At 50.5% G+C, this 17,291-nt stretch overlaps 1 protein-coding gene across 2 annotated transcripts in view; it reads right to left on the reverse strand.

Annotated features, from left to right (window-relative positions):
• MVB12B (multivesicular body subunit 12B) overlaps positions 1-17,291 on the reverse strand; it is a 174,692-nt gene that overhangs the window by 120,603 nt on the left and 36,798 nt on the right. For both annotated transcript variants that reach the window (XM_075560772.1, XM_075560771.1), the window contains 2 exons: positions 9,740-9,847; positions 3,652-3,748 (listed from right to left, as the gene is read on the reverse strand). In XM_075560772.1, the coding sequence (XP_075416887.1) occupies positions 3,652-3,748; positions 9,740-9,847 (205 nt within the window). The remainder of the gene's footprint in view (positions 1-3,651; positions 3,749-9,739; positions 9,848-17,291) is intronic.

Genomic DNA, 17,291 nt, shown 5'->3' on the forward strand with positions numbered 1-17,291 from the left:
AGTCTTTTGGAGGTTTTCCCAGAAACTTTGTGGTTTTGTTTCACAGGCGAATAGTCTGGAGGCTTGAACAGACCTGCAAGCTGTGGCTAATAATGTTCTGAATCCAGACCCAAAATATGATGGTCTCTAACAAGGCAGAGGCGATATCCTTCAAACATTAAACTATTAGTTGATGAGATCGGGCCTTTGAAAGTATGAAGCGGAGAAAAGCTTTCCTCCAGGTAAATTCTGATGCAGGTCTTTTGTTGTGTTTGCTACACCCTTCTCGTCCTTTCTCTACAGCAAACTCGGGGTAGGAAATGGAGCCACTAATTACACTTGCTTAAGCAGGCCTAATGTTAAGTAAACATATTATACAGAGTCAATAGGAATGTGTTCAGTCATGCTAATGAACACAGAAAGTACAGAGCGCTTTACTAAAACAAACAGTCTCCCCATGTTTAAGTGCTATGGGTTGCAGCAAGCAAACTGCACTTTAAATTAATGACAGGAATCTCGTCTTTGTTGCTGACTTTATAAAACCAGGGCCGCAACTGCTCTCACACTGCACAGACCTGACCACGTGGTGTGTCTGGTCAAACTGGGCTTTGCCCTCTCTGGGTAAAAGCTTCCGGGAAGTGAGTCGGCAACTAAAATGGAGAGACAGACCACCCTGAGCCCACCCTCCTTGTGTGACCAGGCATCTGGAAGAGTATTGATGGCCCGGCCTCCGAAGGCCCTGAGTGCAGCAGTCAGTGAGCCCAGGTATGGGGCAGCAGTCAGTGAGCCCAGGTATGGGGCAGCAGTCAGTGAGCCCAGGTATGGGGCAGCAGTCAGTGAGCCCAGGTATGGGGCAGCAGTCAGTGAGCCCAGGTATGGGGCAGCAGTCAGTGAGCCCAGGTATGGGGGCAGCAGTCAGTCAGCCCAGGTATGGGGCAGCAGTCAGTGAGCCCAGGTATGGGGGCAGCAGTCAGTGAGCACAGGTATGGGGGCAGCAGTCAGTCATCCCAGGTATGGGGCAGCAGTCAGTCATCCCAGGTATGGGGCAGCAGTCAGTCAGCCCCAGGTATGGGGCAGCAGTCAGTGAGCCCAGGTATGGGGCAGCAGTCAGTGAGCCCAGGTATGGGGGCAGCAGTCAGTCAGCCCAGGTATGGGGCAGCAGTCAGTGAGCCCAGGTATGGGGGCAGCAGTCAGTGAGCACAGGTATGGGGGCAGCAGTCAGTCATCCCAGGTATGGGGCAGCAGTCAGTCATCCCAGGTATGGGGCAGCAGTCAGTCAGCCCCAGGTATGGGGCAGCAGTCAGTGAGCCCAGGTATGGGGGCAGCAGTCTGTCAGCCCAGGTATGGGGGCAACAGTCAGTGAGCCCAGGTATGGGGCAGCAGTCAGTCAGCCCAGGTATGGGGCAGCAGTCAGTGAGCCCAGGTATGGGGCAGCAGTCAGTGAGCCCAGGTATGGGGGGCATGGTTCTCAGGGGGATGAAATATTCTACAATGGATTATGGGGCTGGCTGTTCAACTCTGTGAATAGACTAAAATGGAATTGGACACTTTAAATGGGAAAATTGCATGATATGCAGATTACACGTCCGTGAAGTGGTTGCTTCCAAAGCCCTAGGCTTGTAAAGTAGAAGGTCGGTGAGAGAGGAGAAGACCATCAACCAATAAGATGGACTGACGCTGCAGCTAAAACAATGGGCGCCAACAGAGCCAACTGGTGGAAGGATGGTGCAGGGCAGCCGCTTTGTTCTGTGGTACAAAGGGGTGCTAAGAGTCGGGGGCACCTAACAAAAACATCAGCAACGCCTGTAAGTACAGCGTATCTGCAAAGGGAGTAGATGGCGGATAACAGGCATGGCATTGTGGGTAAGAGTGCAGGAGCCGCCAGGAAGCCTTGCGTGCATTCTAGTCCCCGTTCTTACTCTCCCCTTCTGCATGTGTGGCCTGGGCTAGTTCTTTAATCCCAAAGAAGTTTATGTGCCTCAGTTTCCACCTAAGGGAAATAGCGGCTGATAACTTCCACTTGTAAATAAGGCCTTCCGAAGGTTCGATGGAATCCTTGTGGCGCGGGGGTTAAGCACTCCACTGCGAAATGAAAGGGCGACGGTTGGAACCCACCAGCTGCCCCGTGGGGGGTAAGGCCTGTGGTTTCAGCCTGGGAAACCCCGTGGGGGCAGTTCTCCTCTATCCTGTAGGGTTGCGGTGACTTGACATCATCTTGAGAGCATACAGTCGTATGTAAAGTAGCTATCATCGGGCTCAGCACACAGTCAATACACGCTAAGCCTTAGGCATTATGATTAGCAGTCAATACATACACACACTGCACCAAAAGGCCAAACCAAACTCACTGCCATCAAGTGGATTCCGACTCCTAGTGACCCTGTAGGACAGGGTCCAACTGCCCCTGTGGGTTTCTGAGACTGCGACTCTACAGGAATAGAAGTTCTTGTCTTTCTCCTTCCCAGCAGCTAGGGGTTCCAAACTACTGACCTTGTGGTTAGCAGCCCAACCCAAAGCCGTGACGCCACTGGGGCTCCGACAAACCACTAAAGGCAACCCAATGTCCCAAAGGGAGCAAGACCACTTAAAAATACAAGGGGACTTCAAACAGTTCGTGGAAAAGTTCAACTAGAGGATACTGAAAAATTGCCACAAACTTTTTGATGTCCTCTTGGAAAAATGCATTACACAATGGAGTCTACTCATTTAAGATAACAGGTATGGGGCTCTGCCTAGATAGGGGTAGCCTGGTCTGTGTGAAATCTAGTTTAAAAAATGTAAAGCAAGCAAACAAAGAGCCAGCAGAAAGCAAGAGGTCTACAACAGGATCAATTATCGAAAAAAGTATTTGCGACAGAGAATGAGATGCAGGATTTCACAAGCCAACCACGTAGCCCGATTCTCTTTCCTGTATGGCTTGACTCTAGGGGGTATGCTTAAGTGGACTAACAAGTAATTAAAAAGGAAAGAACACTGTAAGTTCTCCATGTTGAAATGAAGAGGCACAAATGTCCAGAGACGTCCCGCACTATTTCTTCACTGGTGTGTGTGGCAGAGACCTCGGAGCTCCTGCTTCCCCATGGCCAGGACATCTGGTCAAACCATCTTCTGTGTGCTCCACCTGGTGGTCTGGCTGGTTCTGGATTTTCTGGTCAGTTAAAGAGCCCAAACTGGCAGTGGTGTTGCACTTGTATTCCCTGGACATCATTTGATTGATTTCTCTTCTCTTTCTTTTTCTTCTAGGTCTCGTGCCGTGTAGTTTTGGGGGAACCGGAGGACGGACTAAAGAGGCACTATAACCAGGTTCGCCCTTTTGTTTCTGGGAAGCCACTTCAGTGGCGTCTCTGGGGAGCGCCATGCTAAGAGCAAATTGCCCTGGGAGTGTCGTGCAGTGGCTGCTAGCCACAAGGTCAACAGTTGGAAACTCCCAGGCAGCCTGCAGAAGAAAGATGAGGCGTTCTGCTCCGGTCACAGTTACAGGCGGCAGTTTTAGCCCCTGCTGTGGAGGGCCGCTATGAGTCAGCATCGAGCAGTGGTAGTGAGCGTGGCTTGTTTCTTTTGACCATGGGACACTGTGGCGCCCTTACTTCTGAAGGAAAACCCCTGTGAAAAAGAAATCTACCTGCAGGACATAAACGCTCACTGTGCTGAGCAGGACCAAGGGTGACTCACGTGTGTCCACCGTCTCCTGGATTGGGATGAAGCCCACGGGCAGGGTGTCCTTGATGTCAATGAGCTTCATATCCACTAACACGTTCCCTAAGTGACTCTTGGGAAGAAAGGAAAGAGACACTATTAATCTAAGCCACGACTGTGGTCACTTTGCCATTTTGACTTCAAGATGCATACGTAGCACGGTGACTTGTGGAGCTTTGCGAGAGCAGGTTAATTAGAGTAGGTGCCACGTCATGTCCCCAGCCATCACACAGGGGCTCCAGGGCTCCTGGGAAGGAGCTTTATCTGTGGCACTTCAAAGAAACGCACTTCGACTTGGCCTGGGTTACCCGGATGAGCAGCTCCTAGACGGTGGGGGCCCAGAGACCCAGCCTAGCAGTGGGTGGCTGTGCAGACAGAGCCTAGACCCAGGCTGCCACTCAGTCTGAGGATCAGCGCCGGAACTTAGGGGCAGAGAAAATCCTTGTGGAGCTCCTGGGCGCGTGTGTGTTGGGGGGGGTGGGTGCATCTAAATCCAGCAGAGAACCAATCATCCTTCTGAATGATCACCAGTCAGCATACTGACATACACTTCAGTGGCTAGATCCATTTTACAAAATCCCAAGAATCATAAACTCACACAGAGGGAAAGCCCTGCTGCCTCCGTATAACACATCTTCTAAAATGACGTGCACAAAGGGCCTCTTAGAGTTTCTCTTTCGCGGTAGCCATAACCAGGATGGAAATAGCTCGCCGCGATAGCACACCATTCTCTAATTGCGAGAGCGAATTCTCGGCAAACGTGCTGCCACTCACAGCTGAGTCTTGCGTTGGCAATGAGCTGCTAAGCTGAACTTAAATACACGGGGCCGTCTTACTTAGAGATTTCATTAGAACCTTCTGAGTAATTGGAGGCTTAGCGCTCCTTCTCTCTAGTCAGAGCCAGTTAAGGAAAGAATTATGGGTTCCAATCCTGAATCCCTGCTGCCGGGCACGTCACATGCCCCGTTTCCAGAAGCTTCTTGTTGATAAAGGCCAGCAGGAGCACTCTCTCAGCTGGCTTGTCCTGCTTCCCTGGGCAACAGCCAGTTGGGCAGCCCATCACTTTGCATGTGAGCTCCTGTCCTCAGGCCTTTCTTTCTGGTTTGCTTAGCAAATGAAGCTCCTCCTCCTCCTCCTCTCTCTGGGCACAGGGGAACCAAGTCACCGACCTCCTGGACATAAAAAATGCCAACAGGACCCCTAACTCTTGCACGCTATTCTCCCCGGCGTACTCTACTCTTCTTCTCAGTCTGTGCGATTACTTGTTTAGTCTTTGCCTCCTTCCTAGCCTCCAAGAAACGTGAGGGCAACGGCCACATCTGTTCCTGCCGTGAACCTGAGCCTCACTCGGCCTGTAGTAGATGCTCATGATTCCTTCCTGGTAAGTCCCACTTCACAAATGAAATACACTCTTGGATTCAGCGGCAAAGGTCAGAACGGCATTTGTCGCCTAAGGCCAGTTGCTAGGAGGGCTGTGTAATCACAAAGCACTGCTTTCTCCCAGAGAGGGCGGTGAGGCCGGCCAACAATCCACACGGCCACGGTTCAGCTGTCTGGGTCTCAGGAAGCCAAGGCCCTGCACAGCGCGGCAAGTGGGAAGTGGAGGCTCCTCTCTGGTGAACTACGCATCTGCCTGGGCAGGAGGGACTTGGACTTGGTATGCTAACCAGCAAACATCAGCTGCTGGCAGAAGTGCCTGATCTAATCGATCATAAATCCCCCCCCCCCCTGGTAGTCGCTTTTCCATGTCATCACTGCTTTCTGGGTTGAGAAATGAACAACTGGGTATGTTTCCCTGCCCTGCAGATGGATGGGCATTCATCAATCTCCTTCTCACATGTCTTCTGCTTGACATGTTGGGCTTTCCAGAAGTCAACTGCAAACCACTTAGCGACCTCACCCTCCACGCTCTCTGAAAATGTCCCTGATCACCAGCGCGTCAGTGGTGTGGCCATTAAGGGAAGCGGGAAGGGCCGGCCCGTGCATACAAAGCGGAGGCTGCGCTGTCCAAGCCTCCCGCAGTCCGGGAGGGCCCTCCTTGCACTGAGCCGCCGCCGCACTGGTTTCACACAGCAGGTCTGTGACACCATTAATTTCACTTGTTCCTCTCCCCTCCCCCACCCCATCCCAGGCTCTCGTTCATTTCCTCCTCATAAATATGAAGAACGTATTCCCAATCCTTGTTGAGCAAATGATTCATGCCAGAAGCCCGAGGTGCACTGACTCGGGGTATTTATATTGTCTCTGGTAGCCAGTATTTGCTAGTATACTGTAATTATTTTTGACAACCTTGCATTTAAGGTAGCCACAGATAACCAACTTAATATTCAAATGTTCATAAATCCTTCTGTTTAATATCCTCCCTACCTAATCTATGTACATTATTATTACAGGTAATGCAGAAAGTACAAGGCATGAAAAGTGCAATTAATCTCGTCCCTTCCACAGGAAGCAATGTCACTCCAAAGCCAGGTTCCTAGATTAATAGCATTATTGGGGAAAAGAAATTTAGGTTCCTAAGGAGTCTCCCCAAACTCCTACATTGGGAGGCTCACGACACCTAATTAAGAATCTGTCTAGTCTTGAGATCCCATGTCCCTCCCTGTACAGCTTTAAAAAAAATGTTATGCGAAGTCCTGGCTCAGATAGAGAGACAGGACCATAGGACATCCTGTTCCGCCCCTGGACTGGCAAGTGGAGCCTCCCCCTCCTCCTGGATCTAGAGCATTTGGGGCCTGCTGTAGGTCCGTCCTGTCATTCACTTTCTGAACACAAAATGCCCTTATTCCCCTGCTTCCAAACAAATAAGGCACAGATTCCAGCCCCTGGCCCTTGCCCTGGTCCCTTTACATGCCTTCATCTCTGCCTACTCCTGGCTTGTCCAGCTCAGGGATAAGAAGACACACAATGCCAGCATTCGGTAAACACATTTTCTAGACTGAACTTGACCGTAACACCCCAAATGAACATGTACCAGGGGCTTTTGCCATGTTTAGACCTGCCATTGTTCACAGGCATGCTGGCTTCTTCTAGGCTACAGCCTTTGGAGAAAAGTCCAACAAAACGAATACACCAATCACAGAGACTGTGGCTGCCCTCCTATTTCCCATAGGAAGCCTCTTCAGTCAGGGAAGACAGAGGCCAAGTAAGCAGAGAGCAGTAGTGACTCCCAGGGGGCCACTTAGGGTGGAGACGGTGTGAACACAGGAGTCCATCCCTGTGGCCCTGTGTGGCCATGAATGCACTGACCTTCTGTAGAAAGAGGCAGCCCACGAGCAGAGGAGAGATTACAAAAGCTAAAAGTGAATTCAGAAAAGTTTAGGTTGACTCTAGGGACCAAGGGGCTGGGAGAGTGTACCACGTGGGCACCGTGGGGCCTGGGCTCCCTAATGTGGAGCTGTTTGCTGACAGGACAATGAGTCCCAGAGCTCTGCTGGAACCATCACAAAAGTATTTTTAGGAATCTTTCGGTGGCACAAATGGTTAAGCTCTCATTCAAGTACTGGCTAAAGGCTTGGCCATTTGATCCTACTCAGCGCTTTCTCAGAGAACGCGCCTAGTGCTCTGCTCTCAGAGGTCACCGCCTTGAACACCCTCTAGCGCCCAGCTCTCCTGAGGCACGGATCGGAAAAGACTGGATGGCAACTAGCAAGGACACTGTAAGCATGCCACTGTCATCTGGACAAGAAATAATGGGATCCATCTGCCACTCAGCAAGCTATGAACCAAAAACCAAACTCACTGCTTCAAGATCATTCCAACTCATAGCTACCTATAGAACTGTCCCCGGGAGCTTCTGAAACGGAATCTTCACAGGAGTAGCAAGCCTCATCTTTCTCCTGCAGAGGAGCTGGTGGTTTTGAACTGCTGACCTTTCGGTTAGCAGCCCAATGTGTAATCACTCTGCTACCAGGGCTCCACAGTAAGCTATAGTGCCTAAAAAAAATTTTTTTTTAAAAACCCTTTATAAAGGTTTTCTGTGTTTTAACACCAGGACACCCCCTACTCTGTTACAAAACTCAGTACTTGCCATTAAGCATCTACTACTCCTGAAATTATGGGAGTGGGGTGGGGGTGGGGGTGGGGATTAAGGCTTCTCCCTTAGGCCTGAATATATTAGGAACGATCTCCCAGTAAAGCATCACAAAGAACAACAGTCCGTGGACTGATGGGAGAATGCGTGCCAGAGAAGCCTACTTCTACACTTACTACCTCTAGACTGCCCCTACTCAGGATTTGGCAACAGCCAGCACCCATAGGCCCCGGGCCACTGGGCCATCCACTCCTGTGTCTGTAGCTCAGGGGGACCAGGTGCCCACAAACTGTAAGTACCTGCCTTCCAGGCAAGAAAAGCCTTCAATGACTTACAAGCTGCACCTGCAGCAAGTGAAGATGATAGTGAAGAACTGTTGCAAGTTCCCTTTGGTTTCGTCTTTTTTCTTAAAGTCAGGGCAAATTTCCATAGCCCTAAAAGTAGGTGCTGTCTGCTAGTTGAGGACACAGGCCTGTGGGGGCTATTGGTGGAGAGAAAGGCTGTTACTTTCCCCTTGGATACCTTGGAACTAGAGATATTGCATTTATGTTTTAAAACCAAGAACGTGCATTACCGTTAAAATGAAATTTGTGAAAACAAATTAAAGAAAAATATTTCAGAAAGCAAAAGTTGATACTCAAGAGACCTAAGTCAAAGATCAAATGTCACAACCTGAAAGTGAAAACGGCTCTCTCTATGGGGTGGGGGTGGGGGTGGAGGCAGGGACAATGATACGACAGTGACCTTGGACATTCACTTAAACTCTTCTGAGCACTGGACAAGCTAGATTGGCCTCAGAAGGTAATGGAGCCTCACCACAGGGAGTTCCCTTTTTCCTAAGCCAGCTGTTGGCCTCAGCAGGGATCCCTGGCAGGTAGCTGTTAGGTCAACTTGCACTTGCAGAGGTGGAGGCCAGCCTGTCGATCATGGTCACAGCCTGATGCGGTGCTTCTTGGAAGGTATAGCCTTTTTAGAAGAGAGAAACTGGGCACTTCTCTCTCTCTTTCACTGGCCCTTTGTCTTCATCCTTGCTGGGGCTCCAGAGGGAGCCCCATGTGAGCTGTCTGACGGACACTGAGACCTGTCGCCGCCCTGCCATGTTCCCACCAACCGTGAATCCAGATGCCGCTGCACCCCCCAGCCTGCGGTCTCCCTGCTTCCCACTCCAGCTTTCTGCGTCACCGGCCTGCAGCTGTGTGCATCTGAAGAGCATCGGACTGAGAGACTTGCGTTTAACTGGGCTGGGACGCCTTCTCGATATACAATCATGTCTTGAAGAGCAAGTTCTTTCTTTTACCTAGATGAGGGTCACTAGTTTGTTTTTCTAGGAAACCCAGCTTAACACAGAATCTTTTCAAATTCTCAAAGGGATGTGCCCAAGTATTAACAACAGCACACTAAAAGAAGTCTGCACACTCAGATCTCCACTTGTAAAACCAACCAGCTGTCATATGTCATAGACAGGCTCGTGTGTGTGTGTGTGTGTGTGTGTGTGTGTGTGTGTGTGTGTGTGTGTAGACAGAGAGTGAGAGAGACTGGAAACAAAACCAATGTCTTTAGACAGGGCCAGGCACTCGGATCCTCCTCTTGGAAGGCTTCCGCTGGACCAGCTGTGCCTCAAGCTTCACCAGAACATTCCACGACACAGTGATTTGTGGCTTGGGGGAAAGGTACGCAAATGAGAGCTGAGAGGGAAATTTCCTTTTGAGAACAGGCATTTTAATGGGATTCACTGTACACTTGGGTATGTGGCTAATAATACTGTTAGTAAATGAAACACGGTGTGCGCTGCTGAGTCTGCTCACATCCTGGAAACCAAAGATAAGCTGATATGACCGTGAAGATAATTAAAGCACCACAACCAAACCAGCACACACACACACACACACACACACACACTCACTCACACTCACACACACACACACTCACACACACTCACACACACACTCACTCACTCACACACACACACATGAAACAAGGATGTAAATTATACGTGCTCACTCAGCAAATGGGAGCCACTGCTCGACTTACATTTTCTTTGGAAAATGATCTTGTGAAACACAAGTATCTGGTAACCTTGGACTTAAATAAGCCGTCTTTCCAGAGGTCAGCGTCCACACCATCTGCTGTCTGGGCAACCTGCACAGAGACAGAAAGGGACCACAAGGTAAGCAGGATGGCTTAAGGGGTGTGAGCGGCTTCCTTCAGACCTGCTCCAATTAACACTGGCCCCAACTCTCCTGGCATCTCATTAGTTCCTTTCACTCGGCCCCGGGAAGAACATTTCCAAAAGGGGAAGGGAGCGAGTGTGAAAAATACAACTTCTAAAAATACTGTCCCTTGGGAAGCCCTTGATTAAAGACACCCTGACAAAGCGGTTCTAATGAGAAAAGAGCAACTTTTGTTGTAACGGACCAGGCAGGCTGGAGAGTCAGCACAGGACGTTGCTCGTTACACTTGCTTGGGGGACAGTACAAGGGGCAGCAAGAAGTCCAATGGGGTGTGAAATGCCACCTGAGAGGGGCAGCGCCTGTGGGGACAGTGACGTGGCCTCCTGCTCTGAGGCCTGGGGACCAGGACGAGTGTTCAGGTCCACGAGAACCCACTGTCGGGGCCACCAGGAAGGCTTGTGCTTCACCGTGAGCTCCTGGCACAGACTCTGAGAGTCAGAAACTAGACCATGATAGAAAAATCAAAGGCTTAGCTCCTTGTTCAGAGTCTCACTTAGAAGCCACCTTCTCACACGCTGCGGAAGGAATATTCTCGTTCAAGGCTGAAACTAGGACTGGAGTCTTAAGGGGCCCGGCTGAGGGGTGGATGGGGGGAGTGCTATGATTAGTGTGAGGAGCAATGCTTTATGGGACAGGCATGCACAGTGAGCTGGTGTAAGAGGGGAAGAGGAGGGTGGCTTTCCAGTTTTTCTCCAGACTGATCCATTAATGGACTGTCACGGCCTGGTCGGCTTTCTAATATGACAACGATATCGTGTCCCTTAGTCAACCTTCCACCTGCAGCCAACATGATTAAGGGATGGGGTGGGGGCAGCCAGGAAAAGTGGGGGAGCAGTGAGTGCTACACTTCAGGCCACACTCTGAAGGTAGCCTTCAAGCAAAGAGCTTTCGGACGGCCTCTTGGTTGTCCTTTTTGAGATTTGGATTTGGGGAGGCCAGTCCTTGATCTGACAAGCTTCCAGCCATTCTGACAAACAGCTAGACGCACCTGTGTTATTTACACAGAGGACCCACCGTAATTCCGCAGGGAGTCCCCAGTGCCGTGGACCGTGAGGTGTGCAGAGGCTGAGGGGTGCGGACCCCAGCAGAGCGTGTGCCCAAGTGCTGCCAGGACCTCCCCAAGGAGCCGAGCCCGCCGCCCCCTCTGATGCTGCCTCAGAAAGGCTGCAGGACCAACTTGCACGAGGAAAGGGCTTTCTTCAGAGGAACGATCGCACACCAGCAAATCCCACAACGGAAAGGAAAGCTTCTCTTGCTAAATATGCTAATATGCGTGACCTCAAAGCTGGAGGAGGAATGGCAAGAGGGATCCTTTTAGGAACGGCTTGCTCAAATATGTCACCCCCACAGAAAACAACACAAGTCAAAGCAGGAGGAAGCAGGGATTGCGCCCTCCCTGTCAGGGCCCCGCCCCCGCCCCGCCCCCGCGGGCCTTGCATTGTTTCTGGATAATGTGGGGTTTAAGGCGGTGGGTCCCACTGCAGCATTCCTGGGGATTCGTTTAGTTGTGCTCTCCCAAGGGGCTCCATGTTTTAAAAGACTCTTGTTTTCACTGTATGTCCTGAATGGTAAGAGATAGTCTTTTGGGGAATCCATCCCCCAGGAAGAGGCAAGAAGGGAGGAGGGAAATACCACCATATCAGAATGTGTATGTCTATTCAAGACGCACCCCGATTTCAGACCCATTAGAGGTAAAAGGAAGAAAGCTGAAGGAACCAGTAAGGGAGCCTTATCTTTTTTAAAAAATCGTTTTATTTGGGGCTCATACAACTCTTAACGCAATCCATACATACGTCAATTGTGTAAAGCACATTTGTACATTCATTGCCCTCATCATTCTCAAAACATTTGCTCTCCACCTAAGCCCCTGGCATCGGCTCATTTTCCCCTCCCTCCCTGTTACCCCCTCCCTCAAGAACCCTTGATAATTTATAAATTAATATTTTGTCATACCTTGCCCTGTCCGATGTCTCCCTTCACCCACTTTTCTGTTGTCCGTCCCCCAGGGAGGAGGTCACATGTAGATCCTTGTAATCGGTTCCCCCTTTCCAACCCACCCTCCCTCCGCCCTCCCAGTATAGTCACTCACACCACTGGTCCTGAAGTGATGGTCCACCCTGGATTCCCTATCTGTACCAGTGTACATCCTCTGGTCTAGCCAGATTTGTAATGTAGAATTGGGATCATGATAGTGGGGAGGAGGAAGCATTTAGGAACTAGAGGAAAGTTGTATGTTTCATCGTTGCTACACTGCACCCTGACTGGCTCCTCTTCTCCCTGACACCCTTCTGCAAGGGGTTATTCAGTGGCCTACAAATGGGCTTTGGGTCTCCACTCCGTACTCCCCACCTCATTCACTATGATATAATTTTTTGTTCTGATGGTGCCTGATACCTGATGAGGGAGCCTTATCTGTCAATTCCATTTCCCCACAAACTTTCTGACGCCCCTGCAAAGCATTTCTCTCCTAAACGCACCGTTTCTGGAACTTTGAACTAGAGCCAGCCTTGGGGGCACCTGAAGGAAAGCCACAGAACCACAAGCCTTAGCAGCACAGGGCGTCTTTCACCTCCACCGGGAAAGGAAGGGTATCCAGGGTTTTCCAGGAAGAGCCCCTCTTCCACCCACGGCTAGAATGATCACTTCTGTATAAAGGATCCCTGGCTCTAGTAAGAGGGTCTCAGAGGAGCGTGAAAGGAAGGAGGGCGAAGTGTGGGCCTGCCCCTCCCCTGGGCAGCCCCCCCCCCATGAAGTCCACCCACCCTTGTCAAATGAAATACTAAAATCTGACAACCAGAAGGCCCAGTTTTTCCCTAAGGCTACAACTCATTTTCCCAGGAGGAAGACTGTGTGATCAGAGCAGGAAGCCAGAAGAGAGAGCAAGCCAGGCAGGGCAGGAGGGAGGCGAAGTGGGCAGAAAGCAGGCTCACCCGGAGCTGCAGCCCGCAGGCTGGATCTGCTCCGGAGGAACCAGCACCACGGACTGGAGTAGAAAGACGACTCCCGTAGCCACTTTATGGCTCAGTCGAGGACACACACAAAAATAAAGACTCCGTTCCTTGTCTTTAGTGTCCAGGGACTAAGGAGTCCCGCCCTCTGGAAAAGCCTCCAGTGGATGCCCCCTGACTACAGGCGGGGGATGTGAGCACACTGCAAGGCCGACTACGGCAGATGTAGTTAGGTTAAAGTTTCACACCACATCATCTGATGTCCCTTTTCACTCATTTTAAAGTTGTTGTAGTTTTTAATAATATTTGGCTTTCTTGGGAGACTTGAACGGCGTGACCTGCCGCTGGACATGGCTGCCTTGACCGGGTCTTTGGGGTCCCTGTGCGGCCTCGCTGCCAGGTTGACGACACTGCTGGGGGGCAGGTTGCTCCAGCCTCGGGCGCGGCTGGGACCCCCGGGTGCCTGGGGCCTCCCCACTCTGCAGCCAGCCCGGGGCAAGGCGCGCGGGAACGAGTACCAGCCGAGCAATATCAAGCGCAAACACAAGCACGGGTGTTTCCGGCGTCTGAGCACAGCGGCCGGTGTCCAGGTCATCCTCTGCCACATGCTCAAGGGTCGAAAATCACGGAGTCACTGAGGAGCTCGCAACCACCACGAGACCTCCACCCCAGCATTTCCCCAACTTGGACCGCTTCTGGCACGCCCCCCACCCCTTTTTGGGTGGAGAATAGGACCATATGAATGCTCCCCAAATTATGGGAGGAGCCAAGAAGATTTTGGCTGAGACTCCTGGAAGAGAGGCAGTCAGACCTGGCCAAATCCCCTTTTTGGATTTTGAATTGGGAAGAACTTGAAGACTAACACGAAGGACAGAGGGTGGCAGGCAGTTCGACCTCCAGCAACCCCCGGTCTGTTCCGGATCCTTCTGGGCTAACAGACAAATCACAACGTCTTTGCATTTGTTCTATGAATGATTCAAAATGTATCAAAGATTAGATCATCTCAGCTCTTATCACTCTCAAAATACTTTGGCAATAATTCCTTTAATTTCATTAAATGTCTATTCGACGTTCAAAAAAATATTTGGCTTTCTTTTCGATTGAGGTTTTTCTGTTTTATTTTTGTTATTGTTGTTGGCTTTTTTGTATATTTTTAGGTATATGAGATCCAGGAGGGGTGACTTTATAGAGACAGTAACTGGATTAAAGGTTTGGGGGGGGTAGCAGTGGAGGTTGGGGGGATAGGGAGCTAATAACCGAGTACAAGAAAGAAGATGTTCTAGAACTGATTGTGGCAATGATGGTACAGCTCTTGATACGACTGAACCACTGAATCGTAGGCTGTGTGGATTGTGTACCAATGAGAGGGTTAAAGAGGAAAGAAGCCACGTGCTTACACGCAGCTCAGGGAGCGTCCCTCTACCTTCCTGTGAGTCCCTAGCCTTGCTTCAGCCACCCACGGTGCTCTTGTGTTTTTTGTTTTAATATAATGGTTCGAATAGACTAAATTCTTCCCATCTTGACTTCTAATTGCTATTAGTCTGAAAAGGTGACTTAACTCAGGTGGTGGCTGAGAATTCACAATTCAATGTGAAGACACTGCAACTGTCTCAAGTCAGAGTCCACTCCCTCTTCCCTCCCAAGGGCACCTCTGCAAAAACTCCCTCTCCATGGACAGTGCAGCCCCTCCCACCCTCACCACCCCCCATCCTAAAGGTTAAAGAAAGGAGAGGTGGAGGGAGTGGGGAGAAGTTATCTATGTGCCCTGCAATTGTTTACCACTGAGTCAATGCCAACATAGGGGAGATTATGATTTCCGAGGCTGTGGTGTTGTCAGGGACAACCAACCACAAGGTTGGTGGTCCAAACCCATCACTTGCTCTTTGGGAGAAAGATGAGGCTGTCTTGACCTATGATGATGTATGGCCTTGGACACTCTACACGGGGCAGCTATGAGTTGGAGTTAACTTGATGGTAGTGGGAGCAGTGGGAGTCTTTATGGGAGCAGACTGCCAGGCCTTTTCTCCTACCAAACAGCTGGTGGGTTTGAATCAACCAAGCGCTTCACCATTAAATCACAAGGACTCCTCACGGTGCAGCATCAACCCGCTGCCATCCAGTCTCTTCTACTCAGAGCAACCCTCTATGGGGCCTCTGAGACTGATGCAAGACTTCCTGGGAGAAGACAGCATCCTCTTTCTCCAGAGGAGCAGCTGGGGAGTTGACAGCCCAACACCTTGGGCTAGCAGGGAGATGCCTAACCCACAGGCACCACAGGCTGGGTGAAGTGGAAAGGCAAACCTGAATCTGAAACTTGATGATGGCTGGCTTGAGCCAGTTCCTCTCTCACCTGTAAAGTGGACATGGTGCCAGCTTCCTCCGGAGGTCATCACAGAGGGAAGAGGAGATGACGCAAGTCGAGCACCTGCCCCGTGCCAGCTCGTGAGCACTCCAGAAATGAAGGCATTCAGAGGCGAGAACATCTGGCCTGCGAGCAGACTCTACTATTGGAAGTGGTAGGCTACAGGCTTGAAATGGGCATATCGGGACCCAGCTCGAACCTCTGCTCCCCTGGGATGCCATCCTGGAATTTGGTGACTACATTCAATTCCTCTCTTTTCTCCCAGCACTGCACTTCCAAGTGCAAACTACGGCCCCTCATGACCTTTGTGCACTGGCCCTCTGCCGGGCTTCGGAAGGAGGAAGAGCTACCTGTTCTGATGGCCATTTTATCCCCTGCACTCAGCACAGTGCCCTATACGCATGTGCTCCATCAAAATGGGGTGAAGGAATGAATGAGTCAATCATGAGAAAGATATGGAAAGCCACCTACCCTGCTAGCTCCCTCAAAAAAGTTGAGAGAACTTTTTAAAATGCACTTTCCAGGATTTAATCCATTGAGCTCAGTGCATCATCTTAAGAATTGCCACCTCCTGCCCATTTCAACGTTGAATTATTTGTAGCCTGCTTTGTGAGAGAAAAGACACGGCTTTCTACTCCCTTTAAAGAGTTAGTGTCAGAACTCCACGGGTCTACCCTTCCTTTGGTGGCAGCACTCTCAATGGCAGTGATGTGGGTTGGTGTTTGTTCCCCAAATGCAGTGGGCATGGCCAATTTTTGTGACTAGTAGCTGCCATGCTTCCGGAGTCTGTTCCATGGGCACATGTACGCCTGGACTCTCTCTCTCTCTCTCTCTCTCTCTCTCTCTCTCTCTCTCTCTCTCTCTCCTAGCGCTTCTTCCACAGATGCTGGAGCCTCTGCGAGAGAAGAGGGACTTGCTAGGCAGAGGAATGACCCTGGTTCTCAGCCTTTGGGTAACAACTGGAAACTTCACATCACTGTGGCAAACTCAACACAGAGTTGACACGATGGCTATTCTTTTTCTCGAATGGCCCGTTGGCACGCTTTGGTGAGGAACACACATCACGTTATGCTAAGTAAAGCAACAATTTAGGAGACTTCCTTTGATGGGGTGCGGAGTGAAAATCTCCTGGATTTAAACTTGAGAAATACTGTGTAAATCAGCGGCCCACTGAGCCTTCTCCAGAGTGGCTGTGCAGTAAATCGTTGCCACTGTCAGGTCCTGGCCCAAAGAGAAGCTCTTGAAAAGCGCTGCTCACCACCAGTTTCATCATCCCCTCGACACTCTGGCGTTTTTAAGAGAGCCCGCCACATTCCAAAGGTATATTCAGCAGACAGAGCGCAATCAAAGGGGTCAGGAAATCTGCAGAAATTCCTGGGGAAATATCTGGCTGCCGCCATGAACAGGAATGGAGTTCAAAGGACTGGTGCTAGGTGTGGAAACACAAACACTTGACTCAAGTCAGGCAGGGGCCAAACACGGAGCCACTTCAACACTTTATCAGAGGCAACTTGGGCATGGCACAGAGCACAGGAGAGGTGGTCCCCGGCTTTTGAAAGGTGTAAAGTGAAAGAAAACCTTTCGCTCATTGGGTGACGGGCCTAGGAACTCGTGATCTGCACCATTTCATATTCTGATATGGAAGCTGACATTTGCCATAGATCTTAAGCTGGAATCATTATTTATTTATTTTATTTAAGGAAAAGGAACGAAATGCATGTCTCTGCACCCGAGTCAGCTGTATCTCCCTCGGACTCTGGGTCGTTCTCTCGGGAACATCATGGATGGCCCATTCCTGCAGCGTCATGCACTTCTCCAGCATCCCTAGCCTCAGTGTACCCCAAACTTTCTGCTCTACTCTTTGCCTGTGTTGTTCCCGCTAGCATCTTTGCTGTGCTGAAACATTACTCCGGCGGAAGGGACCCTGCCGCTGGAAAACTCTCCTGATAAAACTGATTAGAGGCAGCCCAACAGCTCTCCTTCCCAACAGCATCTCGTGTTGGAACCAACTTCAATCCAGAGGAAGTCACACGACAGAGCAA

Source organism: Tenrec ecaudatus, chromosome 10 (assembly GCF_050624435.1).
Source record: "Tenrec ecaudatus isolate mTenEca1 chromosome 10, mTenEca1.hap1, whole genome shotgun sequence".
Lineage (NCBI taxonomy): Eukaryota > Metazoa > Chordata > Mammalia > Afrosoricida > Tenrecidae > Tenrec > Tenrec ecaudatus.